General features: G+C 46.3%; 1 protein-coding gene across 25 annotated transcripts in view; it reads left to right on the top strand.

The window, feature by feature from the left end:
• KIAA1217 (KIAA1217 ortholog) overlaps positions 1–14,754 on the top strand; it is a 755,207-nt gene that overhangs the window by 720,884 nt on the left and 19,569 nt on the right. For all 25 annotated transcript variants that reach the window (XM_086714730.1, XM_086714731.1, XM_086714725.1 and 22 more), the window contains 4 exons: positions 6,039–6,214; positions 11,591–11,721; positions 12,296–12,443; positions 14,208–14,655. In XM_086714730.1, coding sequence (XP_086570856.1) covers positions 6,039–6,214; positions 11,591–11,721; positions 12,296–12,443; positions 14,208–14,655 — 903 coding nt within the window. The remainder of the gene's footprint in view (positions 1–6,038; positions 6,215–11,590; positions 11,722–12,295; positions 12,444–14,207; positions 14,656–14,754) is intronic.

Here is a 14,754-nt window from a genome sequence, read left to right as displayed (position 1 = left end):
CAGAAAAACCATGTGATAAAATTCAATGCTGATGATAAAAACATTCAGCACTCTAGTACAAGGACACTTCCTTAACTTGGTAAAGGACGTCTGAAAAACCTACAGAAAACATAGTTGATGGTGAAACACTACACATTTCCCATAAAATCGGAAACAAGAGCCAAGAAGGCTGTTCTCACTTACTATTGAGTACTGCACTTAAGATCCTAACCAGTGCAATAAGGCTAGAAAAAGAAAGAAAAGGCATACATATAGGAAAATAAATTGGCTTTACTCACAAATGAGATGATTGTATATATATAGAATCAGAAAGACTACAAAAATTGCTACCAGAAATAAGTAAATTAAAGCAAAATCACCAGAACCGAGTCAATATGTAAACATACAAAAATGTTAGTATATACAATATAAATCCATGCAAATTGATTTATCCACGCAATGGAATACCACTCAGCATAAACAAAAATGAACTATTAAAACACTCAACAACACCCAGAAAAGGTGAAGGGAAGAAGGGAAGAAGCCACACCCAGAAGATTACATACTGTGTCTGCAGAACAGAAAAACTAATCTATAGGGACAGAAAACAGATTGGTGGTTTCTCTGGGCTGGGGTCTGGGTGACTGATTGCAAAAGGTCATGAAGGAGTTTTCTAGCGTGATAAAAAATGCTGTCTTTTCAGTGGTGGTTACATTGGTGCATACATTTGTCAATATTCACCGACCTGTGCACTTAAAATGGGTATATTTTATTGCTTGCAACCTATAATAGAGGGTTTTTTTAAGTTAATTGAAAGGTAGGTATCCTTGCTAAGCAAAAATAAATGTAATGATTTGAACTGCTAACGACTAATTTATTTGAAGCATTTAGAGAGAGATGCTGATCTACATCCTGCCTTCAGCTCACTTCACACACTGCTGGGATGAACAGGAGAGTCCTGTGTCCTAGGGACATTGGCCAGAACACCACCTCAGGAGGGCAGGGGGACTAGCGGAAAGGGGAAGGAGAACGTGGGCACATGCTTATTCCTTCATGATTAACTCATCATTGCCTAGCATTGGGCTATGGAAAATTCCCTCTGTAATCCCTCCAGCTGGCTCTGGTAAGCCCCTCTTTTGGAAGGAGGATCCTATAACCTGGACCTCCGGGCAAACCTCCTCTCCAAGGGGAATAATTTTAATGCAATCTGACCATGTTACCAGTTGAATAACTTGAATATTACGTACATTCGTCTGATGTGTCTGCACTTCTGAGTAGTGTTCTATTGAAATTCATTTGTGCAGCAAATATGTGGTGGGTACCTGCTGTGTGCCAGAAACTGTGCTTGGTGGCTGGAAATAAAACAGACATGTCCCTGCCTTGTTAGAGGAGCAACTTGGGGTGGTTGAACAATGACTAGGTGGAATTCAGAAGACTTGGTTGTCACCATGATTCTGCCCTTAATGACTGAGTGACCCTGAATAAGTCACTTAACCTCTCAGAGATCCACTTTTCCCATCGTCCAGATTTCAATTTTCAGAATTTTAAACATCCCAGTAATAATTTCCAGTTTGATAGCCACTGTTAATATCTGCTGCTAACAGGACCATAACTTGTTGTGGAATTTGTCTGTGAGATTTGGTGGGAGGGTTAGGTACAGAGGGCTGTGACATGACCCATCCATTCAAGAGCCCTTCTCTTAGACCATAATGTTTACTCTGAGTGACTCATCAGAATCGTCTGAGGAGCTGAAAGAATCCCCAGTGCCCAGGCTACCCGGTAGACCAATGAAATCACAGTCTCTCAGGGGGTAGCACCCAGGTGTCAGTCACTTTTCAACACATTTAGTCATGCACTTATTTGTCCCTTGCATCCCTATGACCCCTCATCTCCCCACCCCTTCAAAGGAAATAGCTCTGTGGGATTTGACCTCCCGTTTTGATAGCTGGCAGTGCTGCTGTGTATATTCAACAACCACTGCAGTCAGAGCAAGTCGGGGCATGAGAGGTGAGCCCACCGCATATCTGAGCCCATGGGTCAGCCCATGTATCTACAATCTAGGAAGGCATTTCAGATTCTCCTTTGTTTGTTCTTAACAGCATTACTGCTTAGTCCAGGCGTTTATCTGTATTTATTAAGTACCTGCCGTGAATGGCCCTGTATCCTGGAGACTCTGTGAAGAGCAGAAATTAACCACATGAAGGGAACAGCAGGTGCAAAGTCCCTGTGGCAGAAAGGAGCCTAGCCAGTCGAAGAACAGAAAGGAAGGATGTTTGTGTGACTGGAGCAGGGACTGCCGGCTGCATGCCATGCGAGGAGACTGGCGATGTGGGAAAGGGTGAGACTTCCTTGTGCCTTGTGGGCAAAGCTGTAGCTGCAGAGAACATGGGAGGAAGTTGCCCTCGATGCATCGTTTCCATACCTGGTGGCTTTTAGCAGCATACTGACTGTTTTTAAGACCACAAGAAAAAGCCGTTATTAGCAGAGGCCATGAGAGCATGACTATGAGTCATACAGAGGAGGTAGCCCGGGAGTGGCACGTTTCTATTTGCTTCCCTTCCAGACAAAACTGCAGGCCCCACCCCCAGGGCCTGGTTTGTGCCAGACACTGTTGTAAGCACTTTATTCCCTCACTGAATCTCCATTACCAGCCTATGAGATAAGAACGATTATTGCCCCTTTTATGGATAGACACCAATGAATAATTTGCTCACGGTCACATGGCTACCACGTGGTAAAACTAGAAATGGAACCCGGGCAGTGTCTTGCTGGATGGGCAGGTAATCAGTACAGAGCTGATGTTGGAACGTGACGGTGGCCCTGCTTGCTGCTTCTGTTGAAATGTTTTATCTTCATTCAACAAAAATAGAAGACACCGTGAAGGTTTGAGTTGAGGGTCACATGGTCAGATGGCGTCTGCACAAATAGCGGACAATTGACAAAGGCATCATTCTCATGAGGTCACATACAGTGGTTGTGCTACAGCCCATGACACCAGAACACAAACAGCTAATTGAAATTTCAGGGAACCTTTAGGTATGATACAATAGGTATCATGTAACTTCTGTCTCTGAGGCTGGTTGAACGAATTCACTTGATGGATGTGCTATTAGCAAACTCTCCTGCCCCAGAGAAACACTTAATACAGGACTTGGAAACAGGAGTCAAGCGTTTGACTACATTCTTCTGAAGCCAGATGCAAACCACACATCTTCTGCTCTCCGGGGTAAGGAACAAGAGTGCTCTGGAAAGTATATGGAAAGTTATGTGGATGTTGTGGCAGTATGTGTGCAAGCAGCCTACATAAAACCCAGGGAAAATAACAAATTGCCGAGAACCTTGAGCTCATCTGGGATCATTGTTGTTGCAACCACCAACATCAAGTATTATGTTTTCATGGTCTGTGATTACATGGCATTCGGTACATGGACCTGTGTAAACAAGAGGGACACAGATTCTCTCTTTTTTTAAGTTTCTTTATTTGTTTTAAGAGAGCAGAGGAGGGAGAACCCCAAGCAGGCTGTGTGTTAGCCTGCAAATCCCACTGCGGGGTTTGAACCCACGAACTGTGAGATCATGACCTGAGCTGAAATCAAGAGTCAGACACCCAACCAGCTGAGCCACCCAGGTGCCCCAAACATAGATTCTCTTTTAACTAATACAGTGAAATAGTCCATGGCTAAATCAACATTTCTTGATCACCTATTCGATACCAAGCAGTAGCTCATGTAATCCTCAGACCAGCACTGCTAGAGGAAGTGAATCCTCATCCTTGAAGATAAGGAAATGGAGACCAAGTGAGGCTAAGGAACATGCCAAAGTCTCACGGTAGGCAGAGTTTGGGGTCCGATCCAAAGTGGAACCACAAAAGGCTCTGAACAGTGCAAAGCAGTCTTGAAAAAGAAGAAATGTAGAGGCAACACACTCCCTGATTTCAAAACATAAGGCCGAGGTATAATGATCAACATAGTATGGTTCTGGCATAAAAACAGACACGTAGATCAATAGAGCAGAATAGAAAGCCCAGAAGTATGATCCCATTCATATATGGTCAATTAATTTATTTATGATAAAGGAGCCAAGGATATACAATGAGGGAAGAAAGGTCTCATCAATAAATGGTGCTGGGAACACTGGATGCCTCATGCAAAAGACTGACACTGGCCCACCATCTCTCACCAAACACAAAAGTTAACTCTAAAATGGATTTAAGACTGGAATGTAAGACCTAAAGCCATGAAACTCCTAGAAAAAAACATAGGCGGTAAGCTCCTTGACAGAGGTCTTGGCCATGAATTTTTAAAGCTAACACCAAAAGTAAAAGCAACAAAAGAAAAAAATAAACAAGCAGGACTACATCAAAGTAAACAGCTTCTGCACAGCAAAGGAGACCATCAACAAAGTGAAAAGGCAACCTACCGAATGGGACAAAATATTTGCAAACCGTATATTTGATAAAAGGTTAATATCCAGAGTATGTATACCTCAATCCAAAGAAAAAATCAACCAAACCCCAAACAACCCAATTTTTAAATATGGGCAGATTTGAAAATAGATAATTTTCCAAAGAAGATATGAGCATGACCAACAGGTACGTGAAAATTATACCCAACTTTATGAATCATCAGGGAAATGCAAATGAAAACCACGATGAGATATCACCTCGCACCCATCAGAATGGCTAGTACCAAAAAGACGAGAAATGAAAAGTGTTGGCGAGGATGTGGAGAAAAAGGAGCCCTCGTACACGGTTGGTGGGAACGTAAATTGGTGCAGCCACTCCGGAAAACAATACGGAAGTTCCTCTAAAAATAAAAATAGAACTACCATGTAATCCAGCAGTTCCACTTCTGGGTATTTATCTAAAGGGAACAAAAACAGTAACTCAAAAAGATACATGCGCTCCCATGTTTATTACTGTACTGTTTACAATAGCCAAAAGATGGAAACAAAAGTGTCCATCAATGGATGGTCAATATTGTAATATTATATGGTGACTACACTTGTTGAGCATTGAGTAACGTATAGAATTGTTGAATCACTGTGTTGTACACCTGAAACTAATATAACATTGTATGCCAACCATACTTCAATAATAAATAAAAATAAAAATAATTAGGTATTTATATACAATGGACTATTACTCAGCCATAGAAAAGAATGAAATCTTGCCATTTGTGCCAATATGGATAGACCTTGAGGGCACAATGCTAAGCGAAATGAGTCAGAGAAAGACAAATGTCATATGATCTCTCTTATATGCAGAATAATAATAATAAAAAAAAAAAGCCTCGTGGATACAGAGAACAGATTGGTGGTTTCCAGAGGGGGGGAGTGTGAGAAATGGGTGAAGGGGGTCAAAGTTTTTAAAAAAGCCTCTGAGATCTAAAAGGCCAACTAATACGGGTATTTGGGGCACCATGATGGAAGGAGGCTGCAGTAGGCAGGAAGGAATATTTTGGTGCACAGACCACTTCTCCTAACTTTACAGATATTCTCCTAACACCGTAAGCCATATTCCTAAACGTTCCACTCTTGCAGCTGAAGTCTTGCACAGAGAAAGAGAAAGTGATGTTTCCAAGATCACGTGAGTTCAAGGAAGGAGCGTGGGTTGGGTCACTGGGTTCTGCATCATCACACGCTCAGTTCCGTGTTTCAATTTGGGGCTTGCAAAGCCCAGGCGCATCTTCAGAGCTACACAACCAGCAAAAAAAAAAAAGAAGGTGCTTGACTCCAAAGCTAGTGCTCTCAGCTGCTCCCTGTAAAAAACATGTCAGTGAGAGTTTATGCCTGTTGTCCATGCTGCACTGACTGGAGTAAGTGTCCTATTTTTTGCAGACACAGACACGAAAGTCTGGTTGGCAGTTGGCAGTAAACCTCAGATGTTGGCTGAAGTAGCAATATTATATACAATCTCTGCTTCCTTCCCTTTCTCACTGAAATAAATATTCAGCTGCAGGGCTGTTTACCCCAGCCGGCTTCTGAAGACCGTCAGGCAGTCAGTCGCCACGATGTCAGTCAGGCAGTACCAATTGAAGTTGATTTCTTTTGTTCAACAGCTGCAGAACCAGGAGCTGCTGAGGGCAATGATGAAGAAGGCCGAGCTGGAAATCAGCGGCAAAGTGATCGAAACCATGAAGAGGCTGGAGGACCCTGTGCAGCGACAGCGCGTCCTCGTGGAACAAGAGAGACAGAAATACCTGCACGAAGAGGAGAAGATCGTCAAAAAGCTGTGGTGAGTGCCAGTCACCCGTTGGACCCGAAAAAGACACTGTCCTTGCCAACAAGAAGCCCCTTCCTAGATGGTGCTCTCTCCCTCTCTCTCTTTTAACTTTTTTAAAAGTTTATTTATTTTGAGAGAGAGAGAGAAGGAGAGAGCAAGGGGGCGGGAGGGCGGGAAGAGAGAGAGAGAGAGAGAGAGAGAGAGAGAGAGAGAGACTCTCAAGCAGGCTCCGCACCAACAGCACTGAGCCCGAAACAGGGCTCGAACTCCCAAAGCGTGAGATCATGACCTGAGCCGAAACCAAGAGTCGGACGCTTAACCCACTGAGCCACCCAGGCGCCCCTCCCTCTTTCTTTATTGAGCACCTACTGTGTACAAGTTAGGGTTCTGCTGGTTCTGGGTATCCTTGGACACTTAGCGCCCCTCTGTCCAGACCCCGGCAAGTTCGACTGCGCTTGTCTCATTAACAGCTGGAGCACCGCGCTCCTTTGTGGGGCTCGGCAACAGAGAAAATGAGAGGAAGCAAATGGCAAAACCCAATGATAAATGGGAAGTCGGCATTTAATCTCAGTAAATGAAAACTAATAGCCAAAATAACGGTGTTAAAATTATCTTCCTATTATTCAACTGTAGTTAAAAGCACAAAAGAAGAATTTAAGTGTAAAGTAGGTCTGATCCAGGAATGAAAGATGCCTCCTTGAATGTTATCAATCTTCTATGAGGTTCTTATTGAAAGCATCTATCAAGTCCCACTATTGAAATGAGCAGTTTTATTACTCCCCAGTCACTGGGGTGGGCACATCTTTTATGGTAATATATGTTTTGTTATGCAATGAAGATTTATCATAGAATGATTTCACCTTCTAGTGTAATGAGCAGTAATTTTTCTGGATTCTCCTAGCATTGTTAATTCTCTTCAATCTCCCAAATTGGGACTAGAAAGAAGCAACTTTCACGTTCTTCTCATGGGCAGAAGGACCGCAAGTCTCCATGATGGAAAGTGTTATTTTCTATCGACTGTTTGATATTTGAGCCTGTGTCACCCCAGATGCCCACCCAGCGTGTCTAATTAAAATAAGAATGTCCGTCTCAGTAGCAGTCCAGAGGGGGGAAAAAAATCAATTAGAGTTATAATTTTCCAAAAAAAAAAAGTATTTGACCACTGTTCACCAACATCTCAAAATAGCTTCTAATATTTTATGTAGTTCATTCATTTGTAGACCATTAACCACCCACCGTGAGGTGATAAGGCTGTTATTTGTCTGAAATGTTTTTGTGATGGCCCAGTTTTCTACGTCTAGGTGTTAAAAGATTCTTCTTGAAAACTTCTTTAAAAATGTGTAGCCTTTTAAGAATATTTTATGTTTTCCAATTAAATCACGAAAAAGTAAATTTCCTTCTTTTAAGGATTGTGTTTATCAGTCAGCTAAGTCTTGCTTTTGCTCTAGAAAAAGTACTTAATCTCAGTACTACCCCAGCAGCCCAGCACAGGAGTGAGCTAGGAAGGGGCATGGGGAGCCTATCAGGAGAGCACTTCATCTGTGGGCTGGCTGCACCTGGAGAAGATGTGCACAGGGCATTTGAGGAGCTCCGGTCCGGCAAAGCAGAGCATATGAGTATGTGTATAGCCCAAAACAGGTGGCTCACCTGTGCCAGGTGGCCCTACGCAAAGGAGAGATTGCTTCGGGCCCCAGGGATCAAGAAGACAACCTGAAATAAGTTATTTGTCCTGTGGCCCCAGACCCAGGGCAGCGCCGTGTGTTTAGCGGGGTCTCACAAAGGGTTTGTTAAACCGAACCAGGCTGGCCTGGAGGTCAGGTGGGGTTCCATCAGTGGAAGCGGGGCGAGGGATGGGGGGTTCCCAGGCAGAGCAACCCTGTGAGCCAGCAAGACTCAGGACCAGGAAGGTGCAAGGTGTCCTTGGAAAACTGGGGGCCGACCACGTTGGCGGAGATGATGCAAGATGCTAGACCATGTCTCATGTCTGGGTAACGCCGTTCCCCCTTGCATGATGCCTGCCCGTATCTTACACCACATTCACGCCCTGCCTGCCTGCTCCGTGTGTGCAGGGACTGTGTTTACCGAGATTGGAGGATCATGTGACAGAAACCTAGATTCCTGGCTTTTCATGGAAGCTCCTGGGTCCAACCCCAGATCCAGAACCTCTCTGGATGGAGCGTAAGAATGTGCATTTTACCCAGGGGAGATTCTCAAGTGTCTTCCCATTTGACCAGCCTGATGAGGAGGTCACTGACAGTTTTTGATCAAGGATGCAGCAAAGTTTTTTGATCAAGGAAACACAGAAAAGGATGCAGAGCTGTGTTTCAGAAAGGTCCCTCTGGTGATCATGTGCAGGACTGTTGGAGGGGGAAACTTTGGTGTCAGGGAAACCATATTGGCAGCAGCTAGAACAGTCCAGTCGAAAGTCAGTAAGGCCTGGGGCACAAGGGTGGCTCCCTCCATCAGTTAAGCGTCTGAGTCTTAATTTTGGCTCAGGTCATGATCTCAAGGTTTGTGGGATTGAGCCCCGCATTGGGCTGTGCACTGACAGCATGGAGCCTGCTTGGGATACTCTCTCTCGCTCTCTCTCCCTCCCTCACTTGCATGCATGCACTCTCACTCTCAAGATAAATAAATAAACTTTAAAAAAATGTCAGTAGGCCTGAATTAAGGAGTAAAAACAGGAATGGGAAGAGAAATCAAATGAAAACGGACTGTTACAAAAGACAGCTGGGGGTGCCTGGGTGGCTGTCGGTTAAGTGACTGACTTCAGCTCAGGTCATGATCTCACGGTTTGTGGGTTCAAGCCCCGCATCGGGCTCTGTGCTGACAGCTCAGAGCCTGGAGCCTCCTTCAGATTCTTTGTCTCCTCTCTCTGCCCCTCTCCCACTTGTGCTCTGTCTTACTCTGTCTCTCAAATACATGAGAAATACATGTAAATACATGTAAAAAAAAAAAAGACAACTGGAAATTTCAACTTAGGAGCATCAGGAAAACAATCTCCCCTCCTTCCCTCCTCTCCCCTCCCCTGCCCTTCACCTTACACACACACACACACACACACACACACACACACACACACACACACACTGGAAAATAAGTTCTCTTGGGCGTCATGTTGGACTAAGTTGCTGGTGAGCCATTAAGAGGGCAGAGAAGTGAAATTTGGATCTAGAATACAGAGAGAAATGGAATCCAGATCATTTCTCTTTGGTGGGTTTCTACTTGGAAATAATAATTGGGCTTCTAATAACTGTCAAATTAAATATACTTCATTAATATATTAATGAAAACATTAATGCTTCTTTTAACTAACATAGTATGAAAAGCAACTTACACAAATAGAATGGATTTAGAGCTAAACCACAGCATCTGTGAACATCTGGCTTTCCTTTGAGCCGAGTTCACATCTCCAAAGTCATATTGATTACATAATATTGAAAGTTTGTTTTCAGCATTCATTTTAGCTCCATGATCTCTGTTACATTTTGAATAAACAAATTTTATCTGAGTGCTTCGTAATATATATCATAAACATATGAACAGAAATGACATTGTTGTATACAATAATATCAATACACTTTTGTGTATATTCCTTGATCAACCCAGGAAAAGCTGTGACATTTATGGGTCTTCTGTGTTCAGAGTTATGAAATCCCAAAGGCACATCATGTAAAAGAGATTAAAATAGAACTTTAGGCAGACTGACTTCAGGTCAGATGATAGCTCTTAGGAGTATTCATTGACACCTGGCAGACTTGTGGGTTGTAAATGGAACCGTGATAACATTTGGGTCTTAGCTCTTCCCTCAGAACTTGGAAGGACTGGACAGTGTGTCCAGTCTACACTCTAAGATATTTCGTTTTGGTGATGAAGTGGTAAATAACTTTTGCACACATAGGTGCCATATTTAGAGCTCTTAGGAGGGATGGCATACATTGTCTCCTCAGGGGTGTGGTTAGCTGCAGGAAGTTTCCTGTGGGTGCGTTCCCATAACATCAGGTACCTTTCCATAGTTTGCATGGGGACAGTGAGCAGTTGGGGCTTTCCCTTTGGGTCCTGAGTTGCAGTATTTCATCTGAAGGGATCACAGGCAGTTTGGGTCCATTTTCCATAATAGAATGAAAGACGTCACCAAAAACTCCATCTCGCTTCTCTACAGCGGATGGACTTGTTGTTTGCCCCATTGGTCCTTGTTAAACACACATGGCATCCCGCCTGAATCCGTCCTGCAGTAGCTGTGCCATCCATAACCTCCATCTGCGCCCCCACTTAGCGGGAAGGGTCTTGGCAGGCCATCTTTTTACAGATAACGCTGTGTCTTCTTTCCCTGTTCCCCGCCAGCCCCTAGCACTGCCCCTGTAGGTGAATGCTGTTTGCCTACCGCCACCTAGTGGTTCTTAATCTCTCAACGTTCTTGTCCTCCACTACCTTAAGAGAAGTTTTCTGTTGTCAGATTTACAGGCAAACTGAAGTGATACAACCGTGTTTATGATGGGTGATTAATGTGCCCAGGAGACAGGATGTTGTTGGTTTGTTTCGTTGGTTGCTTTGCATTTTGAAGCAGAAGACCTCAGAACTAGCAGTACCTGTGTGTGTGTGTGTGTGTGTGTGTGTGCGTGTGCGCGCGTGCACCTGCGTGTGTCTTTCTCTCCCTCTCTCTTACAGACACATACACACCAGAAATCAGATCTGTGATCGTTCTTCCTCTTTGGAGCTTAGAGAGGAAAGTCAGTCCTTATTGATGAGGCCATCAGTATAAACCAGAGGGGCAAGTTTGCTCCCCTCCCCCACCCCATCCCCACTTCCCTCAGGGACATTTCCCAGTGTCTGGAGACATCTTTGTTTGTCACACACCGGGGAGAGGGTGCTACTAGATCTAGTGGGCAGAGGGCAGGGGTGCTGCGAAACACCCTACAATGCACAGGTCAAGTCCCTATAGGAAAGAATTATCCAGCCCAATATATCAAGTTTCAGGTTTAGAAGGCTAATATAAGCCAATCAGGACCACTCCTTTTGCCCTGCTACGGCGTGCACTCCCCGCCCCCACCCCATCACCTTACAAAATGCACACTGCCCTCCCTTAGTCGGCATCAGCACCACTGAAAATAAAGAATGGGTCCAGCCACCACCTCCCCTCTGGCCAACCTGGGCATCCCCAAGAACAGGCCCTGGGAAAACTTGCACCCGCCTTACACCTCAGAGGAATATTTAAGCCACACCAAGCTACTCTGTCGAGATACTGCCGCCATCTTAGCGGAAGGCCAGGGGAGGCTGGGCCGCGGTGAGCAACAGGAGGCTCGGATGGGCCCTTTGCTACTACAGCTGTCCTTTTGGGGGGCCTCGGTGTTCACTGCCACCTACTGGTCTGCTTGCCCCCACCCCCAGTGAGCTGGAAGACTTCGTTGAAGACTTGAAGAAGGACTCTACGTCGGCTGCCCGAGTGGTCACTCTAAAAGATGTGGAAGATGGGGCTTTCCTCCTGCGGCAAGTGGGAGAAGCAGTAGCCACCCTGAAAGGTGAGCCTCCTCCTTGAAGGGGAGAAGTCCGAAGCGCGTCTCCGGGAGGAGAGCGGGGGGGAGGGGGGGAGGTTAAAACCCTGTCCGACAGTGACAGATCCGTTCGTTCGTGCATGTGTGCCTGCAAGTGTTCATCAAATACCCTGTGGGCCAGGCGCTGTTCTAGGCACCGGTGATGCCTCACTGAACAAAATGGGCACATGTCCCTGTCTTCTTGGAGCTTCTGTTTTAGTGGGCGCCATAAGATTTAGGGCGAAATGACACCAATGCCGGTTTCTCTCCACTGGCTCTTCCAGTGTGCCAGGGCACCTGTGCCAAATTCATTGAAAATGGCCCTCAGGGACGGTTGCCTTTATCCCACATAAGCAGACAGGAAGTGAGGCGCAGAGGACCCCTGCCCTTGCCCGAGGTCACTTGGAACCCGGCTCTGTCTGACAGGCGTCTGCCTCCTGGAGATGTGTGCGGAGCGCTGCGGCCGATGAACCCCACGCTCCCGACCCTACCCGGCCTGCGTGTGTGGGATGGGGGCTTGTTCCGCTTTTTCTCCAACTCACCCTCTGCTCTTGGCCTGCAGGAGAATTCCCCACCTTACAAAACAAGATGCGAGCCATCTTGCGCATAGAAGTCGAGGCCGTGCGGTTTCTGAAGGAGGAGCCCCACAGGCTGGACAGCCTCCTGCAGAGAGTACGGAGCATGACCGACACCCTGACCATGTTGCGGAGGTAACCGGGCCGCCCCCCCCCCCCGGGGGGCGGGGAAACTCGTGAGGGAGGACGGCAGCAACTCCTTCCCACCTCAGACGTTCCATTGCAGTATGACTTGAGGTCCCGGTCGTTCAGCACAGGCCTGCTGCGTTTGGCACATCCTAGAGCTTAACGTTAGGAAACATTGAGTAAACATTTTTTTCAAAAACTCATTTGAAGGTGGTCCTTTTTAATAACACTTTAAGATTGAAGAATGCGTCAAAATATTTTATTAGGCTCCTTCACTTCTGGAGCACAGCTGACTTCAGTTAGAGGAAGAAACACACACTGAATGAAGTTCAAGAGACAGCGTTAGAGGCGCGGCCCTGCCTAACTGGAGAGAGGGAGGGCAGGAGGGAGGAGAGCTTCAGAACTGGAAGTTGCCTTCATGCAGATGACTGCTGACAGTGGAAGAGAGGGCACGGTGGCAGGAGAGGGAAAGGGGGGGAGCAGATCCTCGGGGGTCCCTCGGGGATTGGAGGAACAGGGTACGTAAGCAGCAAAAGAAACAAGTGAGTAGCAGAGGAGAGTCATCGGATGCAGTGTCTCTTTTCAAATCAAAAATAGACATTTTAATCGGAAGAAAGTAAGGGACTGATTAAAGATTGTAGGTCAAGTACCACGTATCATGTCATCTGACATACCCTACATCGATCGTAACAGCTCCTGAGGAAGGCGCCAGAAGGCAGTCTCATCCTCCCTCCTCCTTATCATCATCACTACATTCTACAGAAAAATATCTGAGGCTCAGAAAGGTACAGTTCCCAGCATCCTAGAGCTAGAACCTGCCAGAACTGATGATATTCAAACACAGGCCTGTCTGACCCCAGAGCCGTGTTCTTTCCCCTGCACCGTGGGTGGAAATGCACAGATAGCTTCACGTGACCCCAAAATGCAGAGGAGGATGAGGACCAACCGGGCTGTTAGATTTGGAGTCACTGTTGACCTCCCAGAAAGGCGTGGTCGAGTCCAGGTGGGGAAGGAAGCCTGATCCAAGCGACAGGAAGAGCAAGCACCAGGAATTAAAATAGAGTTGACTCTTGGACAACTCGGGTTTGAACTGCACGGGTCCACTTATGTAAGGATTTTTTTTTTTTTGATAAGTACGAGACAATGCTGTAAATGTATTTTCTTTGTGATCTTCCTAATCACGTTTTCCTTTCCCTAGCTTACTTTATTGTAAGAATCCAGTCATAGCATACACAATGTATGTTAATCAGGTACTTATGATATAGGTAATCCTTCTGGTCAACAGTAGATAATTAGCAGTTAGGTTTTGGAGAGGAACAAGAGTTCCATGTGGATTTTCAAAGGAGGAGAGTATGGAGGGCTCAGGAAGCTTTTGGGGTTAGAACGGAGCATCTCTGAGGGCTGTCCAGCGGGGACTGGGTGGAGGGGGTTAATGTTAGAATCATCTGTTCACTCCTGGCCGCCCCCACACCAATAGTGATGGAACCGTGTCTGGCTGGGCACAACGGTGCTGGTGGAAAGGCAGAGACAGACCATCTCGTGAGGGAAGGACTGGGCAATCAGGTACCAGAGACGGTTAGGAGGCAATTGGAGGGCATTAGGAAGTTGCTATGGAAACCTTCATCCCCAAGCTGCTACTCCGGGTTGTCAGATGTCTTAATTTTGCAACCTCTTGCCTGGCTTTGGGATGCCACGGCATTCAAGTGTGCCATACAAATAAAATGCAAGTTACCTACCTTAAGAGTTAATGCTGCTGTGCATGGTTTCTCCCAGACACGTCACCGATGGGCTCTTGAAAGGTACAGATGCAGCCCAGGCCGCACAGTACGTCGCTATGGAAAAGGCCACGGCCGCGGAAGTCCTGAAGAGCCAGGAGGAGGCACCCCACACCTCAGGCCAGCCCCTCCACGGCGCAGGAGTCCCCGGCGACGTGAAGTCAGAAGTGGTGCCCTTGACCGTTCACCATGCGCAGAGCTCCCCTGTGGTCATCCAGCCCTCCCAGCTCTCCGCCGCCCTGCTCAACCCCGCCCAGCACTTGCCGGGGGGCTCGGGTCCCCACCCCACCAGCCCTTCGGCCACCACACAGGAAGTGACCTCAGCTCTGCAGTCGGCACAGGCTCCTCAGTCCCCACAGATGCCCATGAACGGCTCTGCCATGCAGAGCTTGCTCATTGAGGAAATCCACAGCGCGAGCGCCAAGAACAGGGCAGTGTCCATTGAGGTAGGGTCCTATGTCCATTTCTCATTAACCCTATAGAGGAATAACATCTGGTCCTTCCCTCAAGGAGTTTATAGTCTGGTTGTAAAGAGAATGCATATA

This window comes from Puma concolor, chromosome B4, assembly GCF_028749965.1.
Source record: "Puma concolor isolate L17-30 chromosome B4, mPumCon1.1.hap2, whole genome shotgun sequence".
In the NCBI taxonomy this organism is placed as follows: Eukaryota; Metazoa; Chordata; class Mammalia; order Carnivora; family Felidae; genus Puma; species Puma concolor.
This window is presented reverse-complemented; position numbering and strand designations above follow the sequence as displayed.